The sequence below is a fragment of the Camarhynchus parvulus genome, chromosome 2, assembly GCF_901933205.1.
Source record: "Camarhynchus parvulus chromosome 2, STF_HiC, whole genome shotgun sequence".
Taxonomy (NCBI): domain Eukaryota; kingdom Metazoa; phylum Chordata; class Aves; order Passeriformes; family Thraupidae; genus Camarhynchus; species Camarhynchus parvulus.
The window spans coordinates 941,073-965,338 of record NC_044572.1 but is presented as its reverse complement, the minus strand read 5'-3'; the positions used below and the strand labels follow the sequence as shown (position 1 = coordinate 965,338).

Sequence of the window (24,266 nt, the reverse complement as noted above, 5' to 3'; positions counted from 1 at the left end):
TGTGGAGTCAGTGCCCTGTAGCCTCTGGAATTCTTTTGGGGTTAAGGTTGGCAGATTCCTGCTCCTCACCCAGGAGCCATAAATCACCCTGAGTAGTTTGGCACAGGGGGATTTGCTCCAGGGATTTTAACTCTTTGCCCTCCGGGTCCTACACCAGCATGCTGTTATGTTAATACTGGATATTGTGCTCCCGTGTCTATTAAAAATGTTTATTAATTGTTGACAAGAACCAGCTGGAATGTGAATATCCAGGCCATCATTTTGGCTGCATGGATAAGATTCCCCGTGCTGGGTGTGTGGCTATTAAGGAACTTTCCCTGCCTGCCCATCTAGGAGCCACTGTGGAGTCACAGCTGAGCAGTACCTGAGCTGGGACCGGCTCCCGTGAGCCCATGGGTCCCTGTTTGATCCCACACCACACTCACACAGGTTTCCTCACAGACTCCATCCCAGATTTCCCATTGCAGAGCCTCGGTCAGCTGGATCCTTGCAATAATTTGACCTTGATACAACAACAGGGTAACAGCTCAAGGTGGTGCCTCCACGCGGGGACCCCAAACAAAGGAATTCCACCCCCTCTCCGGGCTTTTCTCACCTCTCCACCTAAACAGAAAATGTGGGATGAGCGGCTCCTGCTGTGTCCCTCACTGTGCCCTTTGTTATGCAAAGCTCGGGCAGTTCCCGGCCCTGGCTCCGGATTGTTTCCCTCCTCAGCGCCCGGGATGCTCTTGCAAATGAGCCCGGCTCTGATGGAACGGGTTCGCTTTTCATGAGCCGTTTCCCGAGCTCCAGGAGATTCGGGGGATGTTGCAGGAGGTAAGGAATGAGCTTTGCCCGGTTCTCGGGATCACCCCGAGTTTCCATCCCGTTCTAATCTGTGCACTTGTAGCGGCTAAGGCTCCAAGGAGTTAAGGCTGTGCCCTAAACGCTGATAAGGAGCGGGATAGAGCAGGATGTGGTGGGAGAGGAGGGCACGGCACATTGGCCGGTGCTGTTGCAACTCCCCCTGGGGACGCGGAGACACGACAAACACGGGGCAAGGGCAGCGGGGAAGCGAGCAGGCAGATCTGCAGAGGAGCATCGCGATCACCACAGCCCCGCAAAGCCCCCAGACCCGGCTCCAGAACGGTCCCGCAGCAGGATTGCGCGCACTCCCTCATTTGCATGGGAAGTGGGAAACCTGATGCCGGGGCGGGGAAAATTTACCCATAAGAAGGTGTTCCCACAGCATCCTCGGGACCCTGCGCACCCGGATCGGCGCTGGAGCCAGGACTGGTGATGTTCCCTCACCTCTCCCCTCGCCCCTGCTTCCTTTTTAATTTACTAATAGAAGACCAGCTGCTAACTCATGGCAATTTCCATGCCAAGTGTATAATTTACTAATCAAACTTCGTAGCTCTTTCGGGACCCTCTGTTTGTTGTTCCCTTTGGACCCGGGGCATCTCCACGCCTGAGGAACTTCCATCCCCTTGGAGCGGGACACGGCCCTGCTGGTTAAACATCCTCCTTCCGAGCCCTTCTGCTCGTGTTCAGGGTTTCTCACGGGACTCTGTCGTGGCCTTATGAGAACACGATTTATTTCTTTTACTAATAGGAGTCTGGATTTGTCACCTGTCACTTTGTCGGTGGGACCGTGGGGAAAAAATAGAGGAACAGAGTCAGGGAAGAGCCTGTTTGGGGTCAGAGCTCCTTTAACTTAAAGGAAACTTCCTTAAAGGAGCTTTTTTTGCGTGCGTGTTTCTGCTTGAGTTTTGTCCGGATGTTTTATTCGTTGGTTGGAAATTTCAGGGGTTTTAAACAAAATTGTCGAGTGCCACGGGTCGTTCTGCAGCAGGAGGGGAAGGGAGGAGCGAGGCTGAAGCCAGAGGAGGAGCTGAGCATCTGCATTGGGAAGAAACGGGTGGGGAGGCGGGGGCCGGTCCCGGGGTCTGTGCGATCCGGGCCGGGGAGGGTCCCTCCGCTCCCCCGGCCCGGGACCGCGCTCCGAGACGGCGAATCCCGCGTCCCATCGGTGCTCGGTGAGGAGTCCCGGGGCTCCGCTCCGGACCCGCGGCCGGTGCTCGGTGAGGAGTCCCGGGGCTCCGCTCCGGACCCGCGGCCGGTGCTCGGTGAGGAGTCCCGGGGATCCGCTCCGGACCCGCGGCCGGTGCTCGGTGGAGGCTCCCGCGGTTTCCGTCGCGCTGCCGTTGCCATGACAACGGGTGGACGCCGTCTCAATCTCCGCCTCCTTTCCCGTCTCATCCAATCAGCGCCCTGCTTTCCCCGCGCGCTGACCAATGGGGATGAGCGTCCCTCCCGCTCTCTCCTCGTGGAGGCCGCCGTGCGCCGGGGGCTGGGCGGACCCGGCGGGCCAATGGCGTGAGGGAAATGGCCAGGACTGAGTTCCGATTGGTTGCTGCTGCCCGGCGCCGCCTGTGATTGGCTGCTGCGGCTCGGCGGGGCTGAGGGGAGGAAGATGGCGGCGGAGCGAGGCGGTGAGCGGCGGCGCCGGGGGTCCCGCGGCGCTCCCGGGTGCGGAGCCGTGTCCGGCCTCGCCCTGCGGCGCCTTCCCAAGTGCCCCGGGCCCCCATGGCAGCGCCGCTACACGCTCCCCCCACCGCTGTGGGACGGCGAGGGAGGCACAGACAGCCCCGGCATGTGCAGGCGGTGAAAGCGGGGCTGGGCTGGAGCCGTTTGTGGTGAAAGGGACCTGGAAGTCCGTTCAGTGCCATGGGCAGGGACACCTTCCACTGTTACAGATTACTCCAAGCCCCGTCCAGCCTGGCCTGGGACATTCCAGGGAACATCCACAGCTTCTCTGGGCGCCCTGTGCCAGGCCCGCCCCACCCTCACAGCCAGGAACTCCTTCCCCATATCCCATCTCTCCTTCAGTTTAAAGCCATTCCCTGTGTCCTGTCCCTCCACGCCTTGTCCCCAGTCCCTCTCCAGCTCTCCTGGAGCTCCTTCAGGCCCTGCCAGGGGCTCTGAGCTCTCCCTGGAGCTTCTCCTCTCCAGGGGAACATTCCCAGCTCTCCCAGCCTGGCTCCAGCCCTGCAGCAGCTCCCGGGCCTCTTCTGTCCTCACCCCAAGGTGTCTCTGCCTTCCCCGTGCTGGGGACCCGGGGACACCCGGGCCCCAAGGAGCTGCTGTGCTGCTGTGTCCCACACTCCCGTAAGCAGCAGTTAAACCAGGATGTGGTTGGAGAAAGGAGCAACACGGAGGTGGGGCTGCACCTCCTGGGGCCGCTTTCCCCGCTGCTCCAGCGAGATGAGGGCAATGGGGAAAGGAATGGGGTCGGGAAAGGGGCACAGAGTGTCAGCCGGAGATTGATCCAGGAGAGGTGATCAAGAGCCCCAAAGCCCCTTTCCAGAAAGCTCTGGGAGAAGGACCTGTGCATCCTCACTCATTTACATAAAAAAGGAGAAGCCTAGTTCCAGGGCGGGGAAAACTTACCTGTGGGAATGTGCCCTCGGGACAGGATCAGTGCTGGAGCCCGGCCTGGTGATTTCCTTCCCTCTCCCATCTGATCTCCCTCTTTTCTTTTATTCTTTTATTTCTCTAATTTCCAGGAGAGAAGGGCAAAAGTACCAATCTCCACGCTGAGTGTTTAATTTAATAATCAGGCTCTGTGAGCTTCTTTTGGATCTTCTGATCCTTGATTCTTTTTTTTAACCCTGGGCATCCTCAAACCTTGGGATCTCCTCTTCAGAGCAGGATGCAGCAGGATCCCTGGGTGGTTTATTCCCTTCTTCAGTGTTCCTGTCCAAAGATCTACTCACTGGCTGACACCCCTGAGACTCTCCTCTGATAGGATGGGAGAGTTCTTGGTACACCCCAAACTTTCATTTTTTGGGAATTATTTGTCTCTCAGCCTTGCGCTGTGTGCTTGGATAACCTTTGGAGTTCTTGTGGATACACAAATGAACGAACCTCACTCTGTGTGCATACCACAAGGTTAATTAAATGTAAATCTGCATATTCAGGGGGCATTAAGCTGATTTTAAAGCTTTTTTTCTTTCTCAGATCATCGATTTGAAGCAGCTGGGACAGACCTGGCTCCTCTCCGTGGGGAGCTCCTGTGGGGAGCTCAGTCCCGTGTTTCACTCGGCCACCTCAGCTCCTCCTCTTTGCCAAAACCATGGGATTTTCAGAGAAATATAGACCTGTTTGGGACTGAAACTCCCTGAGCTTTCTCCCTGGTGTGTTTTTTGGGGTGTTCCCCCCATTCCTGGCCCCCGAGGATGGGTTATTGCGCGGCCCTGAACTGCCGCAACGGCACCAGCGGCGCCTACAAGAACAGCTCGGTCAGTTTTTATTCCTTCCCCCTCCAAAACAAAGCCCTGCTGAGGCAGTGGATCCAAAACATGGGCAGGGACATGGAGACCCCCTCCAAGTACCACTGCCTGTGCTCGGAGCACTTCGAGGAGAGCTCCTTCGAGGTGGACCCCGCGAAAATCCGCAAGAGACGGCGCCTGCTGAAGGAAGCTGTTCCCAGCAAGTTCATCCTGGCCTTGGATGGCACCTGGCTCGTGGGCACCCCCCAGGGTGGTGGTGATGTGTTGAGCAACAAAACCCGAAAAAGGATCCGGAATTCGGAGCCCTGTGGGGTAATTGAGGGGCTGGGTAGTGGGAATGAATTCAATTAAAGGGAGATGTGTGTGTAAAGCCTTGGAAGCAGCTTGGAAAAATATCCCTTAGAGGGTTTAATTAATAATAATAATATTGTAATTCCCTAATAATAAGCTTTCATTACCAGGGAGGAGCTTTTCCAGCCAGTCTGACAGATCATGGCACTGCCTCAGGGTTTATTTAAAACACTGAATTATTTTATTTTTCATTGAAGGGAGAACCACATTCCCTGAGGGGGCTGGGTGTGGATGCTGACCACAGATATCTGTTTTTATGACTAATTTCTGACCCAGTTATTGGAGCAAATCATTGTTCTGGCTGAGTCACATCACTTTAAAGCCTTTTCTCTCATTCTGGATTAACAGTAGACGGTTCTTATGTAAAATCCTTCATTAATATGCTGCTTACACATAGCACAGACATCGCTGGCAGCAGCTGGGAGGTGCCAACATGTTTAAACTGTTGGGATAAGAGGGTTTTCAGGGATTCTCAGCTCCCCTGACTGTGAAGCATTTTGCTTTTTAGGTCCCTGCGATGTTTCCTCGGTGGCCACGTCTGCAGGATTGGCAGAATGAATTTTATAAGCAATTGCTGAAGGAGAAATTTGGATCTTTGATCACACTGGGAAAAGGTCAGCTTTCCCTCTCCAAAGGGACACACACTGGCTCTGGCCTGGCTCTTTTTGCTCCTCACATCCCTGGATTTTTAGAGAATTCATCTTTAAGAGCTTGTAAGCCTTTGTGAGAGACAAGAAGCTCCACAATTTTCCTTTAAAAGGTTGAAGGAGAGTTTAGGATCCCAGGGAATGCAGCTGCCAATAAAAACAAGGAACAAGGAATGGAAAATGTTTGGATACAGGAGCTGCAGTGACACACTGTTGATTTGTTTTTGGTTTTTTTTTGTCTTGGTCAGGGTTGGGATTAAATGTGCAGAGACAATATTTAGTGTTTGGACTTGGATGTTTACTATTTATTATTTATATTACAGTCTTAAAAGTCGTGAGTTCTAAAGTATTTCACTAACAAGTTATAAAATGGCCCCATGTTTATCTCTACAAGGTCTTTTAAGGAAAAAATCTAATTAAGAAATTATGCCTAAATTATTTTTGCTTTTAACCTGATAATTAATCACTCATTTCTTGTAATGTGGACTTTGTCTAATTACACAATACTACCCAAACCTATGGAGAAGAAGGTGAAGAAGACAGATCAGTCTTCACCTTAAAACTTCTATCTTATCTTTATATCCATTACTTTATTCTAAACCCTTAAACTCTGAGTTTCCCACCCTGTGATCTCACACACTTCTATCCAAACTCCACACCCACAATCCCAGTTCTCTCATTCCATTTTAGAAGCTTCTCCATGGCCTCAGGTCAATGCAGTGTTCTCTTGGGGGTCAGTGCCTGGCAGCACAGAAATCTGAAATTCCCAGCAGCCAGGGCTCCAACAACACACGGGCTCATTAATCCTGTACCCTCATTAATTACAGTGAAGTTGTGTTTTCCTCATCCTCAGACCCTTATGTATGTCTGGGTTTGGGATTCACTGAACAGAATTGAACTATTTTGATGGAGAAATAGTGAAATAACTTGAATGATGCCCAAAAAATGAAGAAATGTCGATAATTAGCTTTAAATGTCCAACTGTATGTTTGCTTGAAGTCACTGATATTTTAATTCTGAAGCTGTGAGCCCTCCCTGGCTCCTCAGCATTCAGGCAATTCCTTGGATTGATTCCTAGAAGATCCTGCTGAAACTGGGGGCATTGCACAAGGAGGAATTAGGGACAGGACTGAACTATAAAATCCAGCACCAGGCAGCTGAATTTGGGGTTAAGGCTCAAATCCGAGACTTTCCACTTTTCAACATTTATTCTTCAACCTTCTGGGTGTAATTTCTGGAATATTTTATAAAAGTTGGAGCACAAATCCTGTTCATCCCAGACACCCGTTTAGACACCAGGGCAGCTGCTGCTTCTCCTTCCCCAATGGATCTTTTCCTGGAATAACAGAGATGCTCTTTAGAGAGTGGGTGATGCAGGGATTTGCTGGAAAACCATCAGGGGGAAACATTAATGACCATCATTGCCATGTTCTTTCTGTTCCTTGTTCAGAGTGTCCTGTTCCCAAAAGCCATATCCCAGAAGGAGGAGCAGCATGGGTCAAGGATCCACAAGATTTGGAGGAAAGGAAAATCCCTGCCAGCTTCAGCACAGGTGTGTGGTGTTTTGGTTATTCACTGGCAGCACTTTGAAATTGGTAGGATTGGAGGGATGGGGGGGATTCCAGCTCAGCTCTGCTTTTTTTTTACCCAAAAGGGGTTTTGTCCAGAAGCAGCGAATTGGGAATTGTTGTTCTTTGGAGATTTTTCTGCCACATCAGATCCAGGGAATGTTTGGAATCTCCTTGTTTCAGGCCATGGTGGTGCCCTGACCCAGGGATCATCCTCGGGAGCATCCCAAACCCTGCACCGCCACTGCTCTGACCTGGCAGAAACCTCGGGGAGCCGCCAGAATCCAGCACCAAATCCGGCAAATCCAGTGAGAATCAGGAGCGGAAACAGAGTCCTGGCAGGGCAGGAGCTGGATGAGTTCAGGCGGTTCCTGCTGTACCACCAGGGCCAGCTGGAGGACGCGGCCGTGCCGTGGTTCATCTGCAGCGAGTGCGGCAGGAGCTTTGCCCGCCACGCGTACCTGCTGCGGCACCGGCGCGCCCACGCCGGGCAGCCCAGGAGGAACCCGCCTGCCTCCGGGAGAAACCCCCCTGCTTCCTCAAGAAACCTTCCTGCTTCCTGAAGAAATGCGCCTGCTTCCTGGAGAAACCCTTCTCCTTCCTGGAGAAACCCTCCTGCTTCCTGAAGAAATGCACCTGCTTCCTGGAGAAACCCTTCTCCTTCCTGGAGAAACCTTCCTGCTTCCTGGAGAAAGCCAACTTCTTCCCAGAGAAACCCACCTGCTTCCTAGAGAAACCCTCCTTCCTGAAGAAACTCGCCTGCTTCCTGGAGAAACTCTCCTGCTTCCTGGAGAAACCCAACTTCTTCCCAGAGAAACCCGCCTGCTTCCTGAAGAAATGCACCTGCTTGCTGGAGAAACCCTCCTGCTTGCTGGAGAAACCCCCCTTATTCCTGGAGCAACCCACCTGATTCCCAGAGAAACCCGCCTATTTCCTGGAAAAACCCTCCTGCTTCCTGAAGAAACCCTCCTGCTTCCTGAAGAAACATGCCTGCTTCCTGGAGAAACTCTCCTGCTTCCTGGAGAAATCCACCTTCTCCCTGGAGAAACCCGTCTGCTTCCTGGAGAAACCCAACTGTTTCCTGGATAAACCCTTCTCCTTCCTGGAGAAACCTTCCTGCTTCCCAGAGAAACCCACCTGATTCCCAGAGAAACCCGCCTATTTCCTGGAGAAACCCTCCTGCTTCCTGGAGAAACCCTCCTGCTTCCTGGAGAAACCCGCCTATTTCCTGGAGAAACCCTCCTGCTTCCTGAAGAAACTCTCCTGCTTCCTGAAGAAACTCTCCTGCTTCCTGGAGAAACTCTCCTGCTTCCTGGAGAAATCCACCTTCTCCCTGGAGAAACCCGTCTGCTTCCTGGAGAAACCCTTCCTGGAGAAACCCACCCTCCACAGCCCCCTCAGAGGCCATGTCACCCAGGTGCCACAAGCCTGCCTAGGGTAGAGCTTTGCAGTCAGCTGTCAAAAACCCTGCTGTGCCCAGAGGTGGGGCTTGATAGTCCTCTGTGGGTTAGAGCAGATTCTGAGGATAAGGCAGTTTTCCCACTTTTCAAACTTTAGTTTGAAAGCTAACCAGCGGGAGTTCCCAAGTCAGAACTACTATTTTAATAGGAAAATTCGAATGAAATGCAGTAGTACAAAACCACTGAGAGAGTCAGGATGGAAACAACCTGGCACCCTGTGGGTCAGGGTGTTGGCAGCAGTCTGGTTAAATGGTGGCTGCAGCCCTCCTGCAGTGCCAGCTGTGGTTCTGTTGGAGCAGGGATCCTGCACAAGGGGGGAATTTTCCTCTGAAAAACTCTTTCTTCCAGTGGTGGTGTAGATGGGTCTGGTCTTCCTCTGGGAATGCAGTGGAGAAGGAAACTGCTCCTCTGGGAATCCAGTGGGCAAAAGCTGCTGTGGTGTTCCAAACCTCAGACTATATCCAGTTAGGAATACTTTGCTCCTCCCCCTGGGCAGAGCATCTCCCAATGGGATGATGGAATTTTATCAGCTGTACAGGGACACTCAATGGGCCATTAACAGAAGATATGTCCCTGGACAGAGGATGGGTCCTGGAAGAGATAAAGAACACTGCCCCACCTGGTTTTAACACCTGGTGACAGAATACATACTTCTGGTTACATCTTGCATTGCAACCTAAGACATGAATCGAGTTCTGATTCAATTTGCTGCTGCCCTGTCACTGATCAGGACCTGGATCATTCCTGCCATTCTTACCACGCTCCATCCAGCTCCTCCTTGGAGCAGCAGTAGGATAGAGCAGCACTGGCTGTGCCAAAAGGGACATTTGAAAAACCTGCTGCACCAAACAACACGTGCTGGAGAGCATCCAGAGTACCACACAGAAACAGTGGAAGTTTCCAGGGGTGAAAAATGAAGAATTGAGAATGGGATTGTAAACTGATGTTTGAAGCAACCAATTCTGGGCATTATTTCCCCACTTTAGCTGCTCTCCCATTACTGTACCTGCAGAACTAACTCTGTTTTTGGATTTTATTTTTATATTGACCCCCATGTTTTCCTGTGGGGTGGAGATGCTGCTTTGGTTTCTGAAATTCTGTGGGGAAAACCCCATGGGGTATGATCTAAATGTGTGTACAGTGTGTTGGTGATGTTCCTCTGGGAAGTGGAAATGCAGCAGGGAGAAGGGTGGAGGAGAGGAGCCAGGAGGCAGCACATGCAGATTTTGTGTTTTCTCCCCACGTGCTGGTGGTTTTCAGCATTTTTGAATATTCCAGTTGCATGCCAAGAGGGAAAATGTGTTGCCTCCAGTTGGAGGGATGTCCTCAGTCAGAGACTCCAGCTGGAATGAAGTCTCCAGGCTCAGCAGCCCCTGAGGAGCAGCAGAGAACACCCAGCTGGTGCCGTGCTGCAGTTCCAGGAGTTCTGAGCAGAACTGGGAAAATACACTTGGCCCCAAAGCATCCTGCCCATCCCAGGTACAGGAATAATGTCCCAAAAACCTTTTGGTACTGGCTTCTCATTTTTTCCTTCTCATAAGTGAAGTCCTGGGGTTGGCTTTGCTTTTAATCCTCAGAGAATCCCAGAACGGTTTGGATTGGAAGGGATGTTAAGGATCATCCAGTGCCACCCCTGCCATGGCAGGGACACCTCCCACTGCCCCAGGTGCTCCAAGCCCTGTCCAGCCTGGCCTTGGGCACTGCCAGGGATGCAGGGGCAGCCCCAGCTGCTCTGGGCATCTGTGCCAGGGCCTGCCCACCCTGCCAGGGAACAATTCCTCATTCCCAATCTCCCATCCATCCCTGCCCTCTGGCAGTGGGAGCCATTCCCTGTGTCCTGTCCCTCCATCCCTTGTCCCCAGTCCCTCTCCAGGCTGGGATGTGATTTTCCAGCCTGCACATCCTGCACTGCTCCCAGCCCTCAGAGGAGGGGATGTGTCCTGGACTGGGATGCAGCTCCATTCCCACAGAGGGGATGGTTCCTCTGTTTCCTGAGCCCTGGATCCCATGGGATGCTCCAGGCCCCAGCACCCCTCACTCCTGAGGGGGCAGAGCTGCTGTGTCAGACCCAGCTTCAACTCCCCACTGCCACAAGGAGTGGGATGTCCAGTAGGTGCTGTCCTGGGATCAAAGCTTCTGAACTGATATTCCCAGGGAAATATCACCTGTGTGGTAAGAGATGTTTGGAAAATTTGGGGAATAAACCAAGCAAACCACGTCTGTGCTGGCAGCAGGTGAATCCATGGCTGAGATGAAGAAACCTCAGAGGCTGAGGGAGCTGGGAAGGGGCTCAGCCTGGAGCAAAGGAGGCTCAGGGGGGACCTTGTGGCTCTGCACAACTCCTGACAGGAGGGGACAGCTGGAGGGGTCAGGCTCTGCTCCCAGGGAACAGGGACAGGAAAATTGGAAATGGACTCGGATTGGATATTGGAGAAAACGTCTTCATGAAAATGGCTCAGCTCTGGGGCCATGGGGCAGGGCCTGGGGGGCTTGGGGTGTCCCAGCTGGGGCACAGGCTGCTGGAGGGGACAGGGAGCAGTGACATCCTGGAGGGAAATGGCTGCTCAGGCTCCCGTGGTGCCGCTCAGCCCGTTAACCCTTCTTGTACCACTGCCCTCCCTCCAGGGCCGGGGTCATCCTGCTCCCTGTCCAGCCCAGGGACGGCTCCTGGAACACCCGAGGCACTGGGGGAGCTTTTCCTGGGATAATCCCGGGAAGGTGGGACCATAATGCTTTTCTGTGGCCTGGCACCAGCCCCGGCCCCAGCACTGGTAAAACGAAAGGTTCCAGGGTCAGGATGAGCACACAGGGTGGTTCCCAAACCCAGAATGTCCCCGCAGGAGGCTTTTCTGGCCCGGACGGGGCTCCTGGTGTGGGTGATCACGTCCTCTTCCCTCACGGCTCCTGGTCCTCGGTGCCACCCAAATCGGTGTTCCCTGCACCCAAACCAGTCCAATGGCACCCAACTCGTGTGAGCCTCAGTGCTGATGTCATGCAGAGGCTGGTGCTGGGGCAGAGCCGATACCGATTCCCACAGTGGTGCCGGTGCCGGTGCCGGGGGTGCAGGTGCCGGTGCCAGTGCTGGTGCCCGCTGTCGTGGTGCAGCCCCTGCCGGTGCCAGCGGACGGTGGCAGTGCCAGTGCCGGTGGCGGTAGCGGGGCCGCTCCCGGCAGGCGGTGGCGGTACCGGGGCCGCGCCGGTGGCGGAGCCGCTCCCGGTGCCGGTAGGCGGCAGTGCTCGGCGCTCCGCGCTGCCGCCGCTCCCCGCCCGCTGCCGCCCAGCCCGGAGGAGGCGGATGCGATTCCCCGGCTGCCCGTGGCTGCTCGGCGGGGCGGCGGGGCCCGGCCCGTGCGCAGGCACCGACAGCGGCCCCGGCCCCGCTCCCGGCACCGGCCCGGCCCCGCTCCGCGCTCGCCGCCGCCGCCGCCGCCCGGCCCCAGCCCCGGCCCCGGCCGCGGCCGCCGGGCCCCGGCCCAGCTCCGCGGGGCCATGGCCGAGTGGGCGCCCGCCCAGGTAAGCGCGGCCCGGGGCACGGGCACCGGGAACCGGCCGCAGGCGGCGCCGCCCCGCCCGCCCTGCTCCCGCCGCTGCCCGGCCCGGCCCGCGCGCCCCGGCCGGGACCCTCCGGCAGCCCCGGCCCGCGGGGCCCCCCGCCTCCGGGGAGCGGACCCGCGGTGGCCCCGGTGCCCCGGAACGCGGCTGGGCACCCCTGCCCCGGGATGTCCGTGCGGCCCCGGGATGCGCCGGGCTCCGCTGACCCGGGATGTCCACGTGCCCTCGGGATGCCCCGGGGTGCCCCGGGATGTCCCCAGGGACGCGACCCGCCATGGCCCCGGTGCTCCCGGGATGCCCCGCTCACCCGGGATGCCCGTGTGTCCCCAGCTGTCCCCAGGCACCTCTGCCCCGGGATATCCCCGTGCCCCCGGGATGCCCTGGGATGGCCCAGGGCGCCCCGGAATGCTCTGAGCAGGCTTCAGCCCAGGGATGCCCCAGGCACCTCCGTCCTGGCAAGTCCCTTTATGTCCCCAAGGTGTCCCGGGACATCCCTGGTCCACTCTTGCCCGGGCTGCTCCCTGCCCACCCAGCCCCATCCTCCTCCCGAGTGGCTTCCAGCCCGGGCAGACCCAGGAATGGCTCCCAAGGGATTGGGGTGACAAGATGGGAAGGGGCCACCATGGTGACCTGCCTTGTTCTGTCGGGTGTTCCATGGGGACAGAGATGGGCACTGACCCCACGGCCACCCTGGACTGCCACTCTGTCCCCTCAGGCCGGTGGGCATCGCACACAGGGGTCCCCTGCAGTTCTGGGGCTGCTGGTGGCCAAAAGCCCTGGAAACGGGGAGCAGAGGCTCCAGGGGATGACCGTGGGCCTCCTCCCACTCGTGCCCTCCCCGTGGCCCAGGTGCAGGAGTGGAACATGGAGGCCCCTCACCTGATGCCGCTGCAGCCGCCGCTGCTGCCGGAGCGGGCGCACGTGCGGGAGGCGCAGCTCCACTCCGCAGAGGCCTCGCTCTGGACCGTGGTGGCCACGGTGCAGGCCATGGAGAGGAAGATCGACCTCCTGGCCACCCGCCTGCTCAGCCTGGAGGGCCGCTCCGGCACGGCCGAGAAGAAGCTGCTGGACTGCGAGAAGACGGCCATGGAATTTGGGAACCAGCTGGAGAGCAAGTGGGCCGTGCTGGGCACCCTCATCCAGGAGTACGGGCTGCTCCAGCGGCGCCTGGAGAACGTGGAGAACCTGCTGAAGAACAGGAACTTCTGGGTGCTGCGGCTGCCCCCGGGCCCCCGGGGCGAGGTCCCCAAGGTAGAGTGTCCCTGGGGGCTGCAGGACAATGGGGGGACCCTCGGTGTCCCTGGGGAGCGGGCGCCGCTGAGCCAGGGGGTCTTGTCCCCACAGGTGCCGGTGACATTTGTTGACATCGCCGTCTACTTCTCAGCGGAGGAGTGGAAGAACCTGGAGGAGTGGCAGAAAGAGCTGTACAACAACCTGGTGAAGGAGAACTATGAGGCTTTGCTGTCCCTGGGTAAATGTCCCTTTTCCCCCTCTCCTGGCAGGATGGAGCGATGGCTGTGTCTCCTCAGTGGGTCCCCAACGTGGGTGGCCTGGTCTGCTGCTGGTGGTCAGTGGTGGCACTCGCTGTGTCCTGGGACCATTCCAGAGGGAACTCTGCATGGCTCATGCTGTGTGTGGGGACAGGGTGACACACCATGCCATGCCAGTGCTGCCACAGTGCTGTCCAGGGGACTGGAGAGGGTCCTTGTTCCCCAGAACCCGGGACCTGAGTGTCCACACTACCTCCAGCACAGAGGTGCCGTGGGATTTAGGCACCTTTGCCAGGAGGGATGCCAGGTCCTGGCAGCCTGGTGTGTCCCCAGAGCGTCCCCCGAAGCCTGGCTGACAGGGAGGGGGTGACAGGCACGGGGTGACATCGGTCTGTGTCCCTGGCAGATGGGGCCCTCTCCAGAAGCGAGGCCCAGCCCTGCAGCGAGCGCGGGGACGGGCCCTGTGTCCCTGAGCAGCGGGAGCTGGAGCAGAGGGAGCTGCCACCGGACACCTGCGCGGGTGAGACCCTGCAGGAGGACCCTTCCCAATGTCCCCAGTGTCCCCAGTGTCCCCAGTGTCCCCACCCTCCTCACCCCAGGGACGCCCCTCCTGCCTCCCAAACAGTCCCATCCCCACTGGGCCCAGTTCTCCAGCTGTGACTGGGAGCTGCCGTGAGTGACCCCAGAAAATCCGTGACTGTTGTGCTGGAGATCTTGGATACCCATCACTGGGACATCCATGTGTCTGTCCCCTACTGCCACCACCTTGTGTCAGGGCCCATGGGCTGTGTCACAGTCACCCAGTCCCATCAGCCGTGCCATTGTCACCTGTCCCCAAGGGGCTCTGCCACAGTCATCTGTTCCCAGGGATTGTGCCTGTCCCCAAGGGTCACCCAACCCCATGGGCCATCTCAGGGTCACCCATCACCCAAGGGCTGTCCCACAGCCACCTGTCCCCACAGCTCCCTGGGGCTGTTGGATGTCCATAACTGCTGTGGGATGGGGGTGTCCCCTGAGGCCAGAGTCCAGGGGTCACACCCCGGCTGTGGTGGCCGTGGGTCACACGTGTGGCTCCATCCCGGCCCCGGCCAAGTCTCTCCTTGTGAACAGAGTCGCTGATCTCCACCTCCGACATCCTGTCCCGGATCAAGCAGGAGGTGGCCTTCGTGGGGGAGCAGCAGTTCCCGGAGGAGCGGGGGATGCCGCCAGACCCCTGTGCAGGTGAGCCCGGCGCTGAGCCTGCCCCACCGGAGCCGTTCCCTCCCGTGCGCCCCGGGGCAGGGCCTGAGTCCCTGTCCCCGTCCCTGTCCCTCCCTGCAGGCGCGGACGCCCTGATCACCGCGCACGACTTCTTGTCGTGGATCAAGCAGGAGGAAGAGCCCTGTGTCCGGGAGCCCTGGGAGCTGCCCGAGAGGGAGATGCTGCCCCCGGGCCCTGGTCCTGGTGAGCGATCCACACCCTGGGGCTGGGGTGGGGGGGAGCACCCCCGCAGGGCGAGCTGTGACGTGGGGACATCCCCAGTGTCCCCGGCAGGACTGACCGGTCTCTCTGTCCCCTGCAGCCAGCGAGGGGCTGCTGGTGAAGACGGAGGAGCGGTGCCCGCACGCCGAGCCCCCCGAGGAGGTGGGTTTGCCGGGCAGCTCCGGGGAGCTGCTCTTCCCCGGCACGGCCTTCGGGACCCCCGAGGGACAGGCGGCGGTGCCGGCCGCGGTGGCTCTGCCGGCGCAGCACAGACTGGGCAAAGCTCCGGGCCCCGAGCCGGGCCCGGGGGCCGATGCCGGGGGCGTCCCCGCGGCGCCGCCGGGCCCCGCCGAGGAGCGGCCGCACGGCTGCGCCGAGTGCGGGAAGAGCTTCAGCGGCAAGAAGAGCCTGCGGATCCACCAGCGCAGCCACGCGGCCGAGCGGCCCTACCCGTGCGCCGAGTGCGGCAAGAGCTTCAATTGCCACTCGGGGCTGGTGCGGCACCAGATGATCCATCGCGGAGAGCGGCCCTACAAGTGCTCCGAGTGCGGCAAGTGCTACAGCCGCAAGGAACACCTGCAGAACCACCAGCGGCTGCACACCGGGGAGCGCCCCTTCGCCTGCGCCCAGTGCGGCAAGAGCTTCATCCGCAAGCAGAACCTGCTCAAGCACCAGCGCATCCACACCGGGGAGCGCCCGTACCAGTGCCCCGCCTGCGGCCGCAGCTTCCGCTACAAGGAATCGCTCAAGGATCACCAGCGGGTCCACGGCGCCGAGGCGGGGCCGCCGCCGCTGCCGCCGCCCGGGATCCTGCCCCCCGGGGACTAGGGGCCGCCCCGCCGCGGACTGCCACCCCCCGGCACGGGGACAGCCCCCGGCCACGCCGCTTCCGACCGAGCCGAGGTGCCCGGCCGGGGCGGGGGGCAGGCGGGGAGCCCCGGGGCGGGAACGAGCCTCCCCCGCCACGGACGGACGCTTGACCCCCAGCGCTCCCCCCACGGACAATGTCGCCGCACGGGGTGGGGGGCAGCCCCCCGCCGTGTCCCCCCGCGCCACCCCCGCCTGCCGCTCTGTCCCCTCGCCCCCCGCTGCTTATTTTTACTGCCCCCCCCGCGCCGTCCCGCTGTACAGTGCTTGGGGTGTAGTTTTGTATGGACGAAGCGATACGGAATAAAGTCGTGCTGGGCTGCAGAGCCTTCAGCGGCCCCGCCGCGGGTCCCCCGTGCTCTGTGCCCCGTCCCCGGGGTCCCGCGCCCTGGGAAGGCAGCGGCAGCAGGATGGGAGGGTGGGAATGTCCTGGTGGGACACGGGGTACTGGGAATGGGTTGTGGGTTCGGGGGTGTGGCGGCTCAGGAGGTCCCTGTGTCACCGGCTGCGGTGGCCTGTGCCGGTGGGGCTGTGGGGAGACCCCCCCTCCTGTCACCGACCCGGGTCCTTCCTGTCCCCTGTCCTTGCCCCATCCCCAGGTCCCTCCTAGCCCTGATTTGGGGGTAGGAGTTATTTCACACAATTCTTTCCCCACAGAATCCAAGGCCTTTCCTCAGGCACGCCAGGGTCCCCAAGCTGGGTGTCACCATCCTCCTGGGAGGCCACCACCAGAGCTGGGTGACCCTGCAAATGCCACAGCTCCTGCTGCCCCACTGTCCCCTCCCTGGGGGCTGCACCCTCCTGTCCCACCCCACCAGGACATGGCAGTCAAGGGGTCCTGGATGCTGGGGGCTGGAAGAGGGGACAGCACAGGGGACACAGCACAGAGGGCTCAGCAGTGCTGTCACCCTGATGTGGGCTGGAGATGGAGGGGGGGACAGTCCTGGGGTGCCCTGGGGACACTGCACATGCTGTGGGGACACTACACCTGCCATGGGGACCTCAAACATTTCCTGGGGACCCTGCACACTGTCCAGGGACCCTGCACACTGCTGGGGACCCCAAGCACTGCTAGGGACACTGCACCTTGCATGGAGACCCCAAATGCTGCTGGGGACCTTGGACACTTCCTGGGAATCCTGCACACACTCTGGGAACACTGCACAGTGCTTGGGGACCCTGCACACTCCCTGGGGACACTGCTGGGGAACTTGGACACTCCCTGGGGACCCTGCACACTGCCCAAGGGGCCTTGCATGATGCCAGGGACCCCCCACAGTCCCTGGGGACAAGGGACAATGCTGGGAACCTTGGACACTCCCTCGGGACACTGCACATTCCTGGAACCTGTCAGGCTGCGTGAGCCCTGCACACTCCTGGGGACCCTCTGAACCTGCTGGGGACACTGCACACTGCCTGGGGACCCCAAACACTCCTGGGCAGGGGACCCTCCATGTTCCCCCCACGATGTGCATGCCCCCATCCCTCTCCAGGTCTGCAGAGCTGCTGTTTCCAAGCATGGACACCAGAGCTCCTGTTCCCCAGCCCTGATCCCACAGCGCTGGGCTGCCCCAAAGGAATGGGGTGAAGCTCATTTGTCCCATGGCCTTGTCCCCATCCAGGGCTGCAGAGCCATGGGACAAACGACCCCCCGGCCCAGCTCCCGCCCCCACACAGAGATCACACACAAAACCATCGTTTCTGGGTTTTTTTGGAGGCTTTTTTTTTTAACAGAAGTTTTATGGTTATATGCAAATTAGGTCATTAAATGATTTGCATAAAATGTTCGCACGTCAGCGACTAAGTGTTTCTAACTCCCACCCCCCGACAGGTAGTAAATCCTACTGGACTGGCGCCGTCAGGCCAGGCCGCGCTGTCACACGCGTCCCCCGCGGGCCCGGCGGCGTCACCTCGGGGTGCTGCCGTGCCTCAGACCCGCGGGGACCCGCCCCGAGCGCTCGGAGCCCGCCGGGGCAGCGCCCGGCCGCCCGCGCCCTCCGCCCCTTCTCGGGGATCCGTCCGGGTGCCGCCGCGTCACCGCCACGCCGTCCCCGGGGCGGCCGCGGGCACTCGGTGTCCGTGGCGGAGCGGCTCCCGCCCGTCCCTAGCTGTTGGCGGGAAGAGGCGTCTGTGTCGGGAAGCGGGAGCCGCGGCCGCCAGGGGCGCCGGCCCCGGCCGCGGTTGCCGAAAAGGGCTCCGGCTGGGCACGGCGGTGTCTGCCCAGGCGGCGCCCCGCCGGGCGGCTCGGGGAAGCTGGGCTCGGCTTTGGGCTGCTCGAGGAGCGGGCTGGGGCCGCGGGCGGGCTCGGGGCGGCGGGGCCGGGCTCTGGCGGGCGGCGGCGCGCTTCCTGGCGCAGGTAGCGCAGCTCGCCGCGGATGTCCGTGAGGACGCCGAGCAGGCGGAACTGCAGCTCCCGGTCGCGGGCCCGTCCTCGCGCTGGGTGGCCCGTTCCTCCTGCCACATGGCCAGCTCCTGGTGGTACAGCTGGTCCCACTGCTCCTCCAGGTCGAGCAGGTGATGGATGCTAGTCCTCCAGCTCTCGCGGCGGTCCTCGCGCAGGCGGGGAGCAGCCCAGCCCGCGGGCGGGCCGGGCGGCGGCCGGGGCGTCTCCGGGCGGGGAGGCGGAGGAGGGCAGCGACTCCTCGGTCAGGGCGCCGTGCAGCGGGGAGCGGGCCGGGGGCTCCTCCTCCGCCGGAGCCTTCTCCCAGGTGGGCCCCATCAGTACCCTGGGCAAGGCGCCCATCTCCGGGCCCGGGCCGCCCGCCTGCTCCTCGGGATGCGCCGAGTCGAGCCCGCGGCCCAGGGCGGGCAGGTCGGACACGCCCTCGTGCCCCCAGTCCGAGTGAGCGTCCGCGGGGTTGAGGGAGTCCTCGGGCAGGGAAGTGACGGAGCCCTGGGAGCTGCACCGGCGGATCAGCATGGCCTGGCGGGACAGTTTCATGTCCTCCTCCGCTGACATGGGGGCCTCGGGCCCCGGCTGCATCCCCGCGGCCCCACCGTGGCCCCTCTCCACCTCCCGGCCTTCCCGTTCCTCCTCCTCCGACATGGAGGCGTAGGAGACCAGGGACTCGTTTCGCAGGGACGGGGAGATGGCCGACGCGTCTGGAGTGCGCAGCTCCGGTCCCGACTCGGCTGGGAGAGAAGAGAAACCTCCAGTGAGCCACAGCACTGCCCTGGCCCCAGGCCCTCCCCGGCATGTGGGTCCCAGTGGATCTCCATCCCGATCCAGTAGATCTCCATCCCGACCCAGCAGATCTCCATCCTGACCCAGGGGATCTCCATTCTGAGTCAGAGGCTCTCCATCTTGACCCAGCAGATCTCCATCCTGATCCAGTGGATCACCATCCTAACCCAGGGGATTTCCATCCTGACCCAGTGAATCTCCATCCTGAGTCAGAGGATCTCCATCCTGACTCCACTCCCAGCAGATCCCCATCCAGAACCCCACTGCCACGGCATCTTCACCCAAACCCTGCTGCCAGAGGATCTCCATCCAGATGCCACACTTGCCAGCGGATCTCCACCCTGACCCAGAGCATCTCCATCCAAACCCCACTCCGAGCGGATCTCCATCCTGACCCAGCGGATCCCCATCCCGCCCTGCTCCCGGCACCCGCAGCCCGTGCAGGCTCCCGCCGTACCGGAGCCGCCCTGCCCGTCTGCTCGGTACTCGCAGCCGCCGGCGGGGTCGGGGCTCTGTCCCGGCAGGCGCGGCGCGGCCGAGCCCTCCACGTCGGGCAGGGCCGAGGGCTGCCCGTTGGTGTCGATGTAGATGCTGGGGTGGCTCACGCCGGGCTGCAGGTGCATGAAGGGCTGCTTGGACGCACGCCGGGGAAGAACAGATCTGTGGGACACAGAGGATGTGGCCTCAGCTGGCGGGGACATTGTGGCCCCCAGGTACAGATGCTCCCACAAGGCCATCCCGCACCATTGCTCAGCCTCACCTGCCCCAGTGCCATCCTGAGCCCCCTGGGGCTGACAGCCCCTAGTGACAGAGAATTGTGGGGTTGGGGAATAACCTGAGCTGGGAGGGACCCACAGGGATCATTGATCCTGCACAGACACCCCAAAATCCCACCCTGTGCGTCCCTGACAGTGCTGCCCAAATGCTCCTGGAGCTCTGGCAGGGTTGGAGCTGTGACATTTCCCTGGGGAGCCTGGGCAGTGCCCAGCACCCTCTGGGGGAAGAGCCTTTCCCTGATCTCCAGCCTGACCCTCCCCTGGCACATCTTCATGCCATTACACAGGATTTCTTCCCTCAGCCTAGAGCCCTGTGCTTGGCACATGACAGCCAAGTCTGGGCCACATGGACAGAGCCTATGACGCCCCCAGTGAAACCAGAGAGGCCACTGAAAGCATCAAATTAAAGAAAAGAAGAAAGAAGAACAAAAAAGACCCACTCCTGCAAAGCTTGAGGTGTTCCTATGAATACTGTTGATCTGGCAGAGTTTTCCCAGAGAAGCTGGGGCTGCCCCTGGATCTCTGGAAGTGTCCAACACCAGGCTGGATGGGGCTTGGAGCACCCTGGGATAGTGGGAGGTGTCCCTCCCCATGGCACAGGGTAGAACAGGATGAGCTTTAAGGTCCCTTCCAACCCAAACCACTCTGGGATTTCTATGATTCGCTGATCCCAGGTTATATCCACGGAGAATTTCTAATCCCAGCACACTCAGTTCCCTACCCTGGTGGCTGACACTTGGGTACAACAGGACTGTGACTTTGGTGGACGCTGCAACCCCAAGACAAACCCCAGAGCCCCTTCCCACAACACACAACAGCCAGCTGAGAACACCAGCACGGCTGGACATCCCTCAGGGAGCACAGCCAGCGCCCGCAGAACCGCCACCACCCACCTGGGTCCAGGATGATCTCGGGCTCCGAGTCGTGGCTGGCCTGCAGGAAGGTGGAAGCCACCATCTTCTCCAGGGGCGTGAGGCGCGGCTTGTGGAGCGGCCCCCCGGCGCGGTTCATGGGCAGGTGCTTCTTGGAGGTGATTTTCTTCTTGACGTCCAGCCGCAGGTCGCGCCACTTGTGCTTGAGGTCGTCGATGGAGCGCTCGGTGTAGCCCAGGAAGTTGACGCGGCTTTGGATTTGGGTCCAGAGCTGCTTCCGCCGCACGGGGTGAGCCCGCAGGGCCTCGGACCCGTACAGGGCGCTGAAATGCCGGACCACATTCCAGACCAGCGTCTCGGTCTCGTCATTGGAGAAGTTGGCCTTCCTCTTCCGGCCAGACGCTGGCATCGCCTGCGAGGCTGCGGCAGAGGTGGAAGGGGCACAATTGAACCTCGGTCCCCACTCCTCTCTGTCGGCTCCTGGGGGGAACATGGGGCTGCGGGAGCCCGAGGGAGCCGCGGAGGAGGGAGCCGAAGCAAGAGCCCCGGAGGCATCCATGGCAGGGGAGGCTTGGGCCGGGGAGGATCTAAAGAGCCGCTTCGGCACAGCACGCGGCACGGGCGCACCGCATCGCCTCGCCCGGCTCGAGGGCACCTGGGAGGGGAGAAAAGGAAAGGGCAGCGGTGGCTGGTGGCAGCGCGGGGGGACGGCGAGGGCCCCCCGGCTCTCTCCAGCCAGAGGCACCCGGGAGAGCCCCCAGGGTGCCACGGACGGGGATGTGGCTGTGCTGAGCGTCAGCACCACGGTGAGGGGTGGTGGTGAGCCTCGGGCACGGCACCTGCCCTGGGGCCACAGAGCTGCCTCACAGGGTGCCTCAGAGCACCTCAGGGCCAGGCTGAGGGTGATGGGGACACCTCAAGGCCACGGCAAGGGGCTCACGGCAATGCCGGCCATGATGGGGGAAAGTCTTGGGCATGATGAGCACTTGAAGTTCCCAGCCAGGGCCTCGGGGTCACAGCACCGACCAGGACCTAAAGGACAGGTCCAGGGGCCTTGGCCACAGTGAGCACCTCAAGGCCATGGTGAAGACCTTGGCCAAGAAGCAGGCCTTGGCAAGGGTCTTGGCCATGGTGGGAGCGTCAAGAACCCAGTGAGCACCTCAAGGTCCTGCTGAGGACCTTGGAGTCATGGTGAAACCCATGGCCACAGTGAGAGCCAAGGCCATGGCAAAGGCATCATGAAAGGCCTTGGCCACGGTGAGCAGCTCAAGCTTGCAGGGAGCACCCTGGCACCAGGACAATGACCAGGCCATGGCAAGTGTCGCAAGGCCATAATGAAGACCTTGGCCATGATAAACACCTGAAGAGCCCATGAGGAGTGAGGAGCCACAGAAAAGACCTTGACTACAGGGAACACCCCAAGCTCCCAGCGAGGACCTCGTGGACACAGCAAAGACCTCGGCCACAGTGCACACCTGGAGCTCCCAGTGAGCACCCTGGGGCCACGGCAAAGACCTCGGCCATGGTAAACACCGTGGCCACAGTGAACGCCCCGAACTCCTCGACAAGAACTTGGGACCACATCAAAAACCTTGGCCGTAGCGAGTGCTCCAAGGCCACGAAGAAGCCCTTGGCCATGGTGCACACCTGGACCAGGTGTGCACACCTCAAGCTGCCACGAGCACCACGGGACCACAGCAAAGACCACCGTGCCCAGCCCAGCCTCCCATCGCGCCCCGGACCCGCAGCAAACGCCAGGAGCAGCGCAGCAGCCTCGAGCAGAGCCCGCAGCCCCGCGGAGCCCCCGCCGGCCCTGCCGTGCCCCGAGCCCCCTCCCCATCCCCGGGGCCCCCCGGCAGCGCCCGCACCCGCGGCCTCGGGGCGCCCTTTGCCGGGCCCGGGGGGGCCGCTCGCTGCCCTGCCCCGGCTTTGTTCGCGCTCTCTCACCGGGGACAAAGCGGCCGGGCCGGGGCCTGCCCCGCGGACCCCCCATTCGGGATCCCACCGCGGGCGGGTGCGCGGGGCAGGCACCGGCCGCGACCCCGCCGCTGCCCCCGGCCCGCCGGGCCCCCGGCCCCGGGGCAGCGCTTACCTGCGCCGGGACGGGCGTGCGGGGCGCGGGGGGCGCGGAGCGGGGCCCCGGCGGCGGCGGGAGGGGGGGCTCAGGTCCGGCGGCGGGTAATGGCTCCCGCCTCGGCGGAACTCGCCTTCATTTCCTCCGAGCGCCGGCGAGGGCCCTGCGCGACACCGCGGCCGCGGGCTCCCCCTGGCGGCACCGCCGCGAACCGCCGGGGGCGGGACCGCGCGGGGACAGCCCCGGGAGGGGACAGCGGACCGGGAGGGGACAGCGAACCGGGAGGGGACAGAGAACCGGGAGGGGACAGAGAACCGGGAGGGGACAGAGAACCGGGAGGGGACAGTGAACCGGGACAGCCCCGGGAGGGGACAGCGGACCGGGAGGGGACAGTGAACCGGGACAGCCCCGGGAGGGACAGTGAACCGGGAGGGGACAGAGAACCGGGACAGCGAACCGGGACAGCCCCGGGAGGGGACAGCGGACCGGGAGGGGACAGTGAACCGGGAGGGGACAGTGAACCGGGAGGGGACGAGCGGACCGGGACAGCCCCGGGAGGGGCAGCGGACCGGGAGGGGACAGTGAACCGGGAGGGGACAGAGAACCGGGAGGGGACAGAGAACCGGGACCGGGACGGGACAGCGGACCGGGAGGGGACAGTGAACCGGGAGGGGACAGTGAACCGGGACAGCCCCGGGAGGGGACAGCGAACCGGGAGGGGACAGCCCCGGGAGGGGACAGCGGACCGGGAGGGGACAGCACACGGGGACAGCACAGCGGGACAGCAAACCGGGACCGGACAGCCCCGGGAGGGGACAGCGAACCGGGAGGGGACAGAGAACCGGGAGGGGACAGAGAACCGGGACAGCCCCGGGAGGGGACAGAGAACCGGGAGGGGACAGAGAACCGTGACAGCCCCGGGAGGGGACAGCGCAGAGGGAGGAGGCAGCCCCGGGAGGGACAGCACAAAGGGACAGCACACCGGGACCGGACAGCACACCGGGAGGGGACATCTCACCAGGAGGGACAGCCCACCGGGACATCTCTGCGGGAGGGGACATCCCCGTGAAAGGGGACAGCCCACTGGGAGGGAAAAGCCCACCGGGACCGGAGAGGCCACCGGGAGGGACATCACACTGGCACCGGACATCACACCGGGACCGGACATCCCCGTGGGAGGAGACATCCCTGCATTCCACCCTAAGGAAGGGGACAGCGGGTACCCACCGCGGATGTATCCCTGTGGGGGTCCCCCCTCGGGTGATACACCCCTGTACCCCACTCCCGAGGGCGCCGCGGGTACCCCTGTGGGGCTGTGTCCCGTGGGGATCCCGCCATGACCCCATCCCTGCACCCCCGGGAAGGTGCACCCCACGGGGGTCCCACCCCCGTGCACCCCATGTACCCCCGTGACGGTGTTCCCGTGGGGACCCCCGGTGCAGGAACCCCTGTGTCCCCCCCTTTCCCAGCTGTAGCTGTGCATCCCTGTGGGGGTCCCGCCTGCTGCACCCCCCTCCCTCGGGTGCTTCATGCCCACCTGTGACCCTGTATCCGTGCGGGGATCCCCCTGTGGCCTCCATCCCTGTACCCCCGGGGCCTGTGGGGACACCTCTGTCCCTGCCTGGTGGCCTCCAGCTGCCCCTGACCCTCTGAGGTCCAGCAGAGACATGGACCTCAGGGACCCCGCTGT

At 61.5% G+C, this 24,266-nt stretch overlaps 2 protein-coding genes across 2 annotated transcripts; one reads left to right on the top strand and one right to left on the bottom strand.

Annotated features, from left to right (window-relative positions):
• Positions 1-11,583: 11,583 nt before the first annotated feature.
• LOC115917440 (zinc finger protein 282-like) lies at positions 11,584-16,006 on the top strand. The gene is given in 8 exon segments (XM_030971495.1): positions 11,584-11,710; positions 11,713-11,813; positions 12,702-13,103; positions 13,197-13,323; positions 13,749-13,862; positions 14,453-14,563; positions 14,663-14,785; positions 14,904-16,006. Coding segments are annotated over 8 exon segments (1,821 nt in total). The 5' UTR covers positions 11,584-11,595; the 3' UTR covers positions 15,632-16,006.
• Positions 16,007-17,511: 1,505 nt separating this feature from the next.
• Positions 17,512-22,731, bottom strand: LOC115900979. Its single transcript, XM_030943223.1, is given in 7 exon segments — positions 17,512-17,778; positions 17,856-18,100; positions 18,103-18,219; positions 18,221-18,802; positions 19,312-19,542; positions 20,524-21,157; positions 22,595-22,731. Coding segments are annotated over 6 exon segments (1,980 nt in total). The 5' UTR covers positions 21,062-21,157; positions 22,595-22,731.
• Between the last annotated feature and the right edge of the window lie 1,535 nt (positions 22,732-24,266).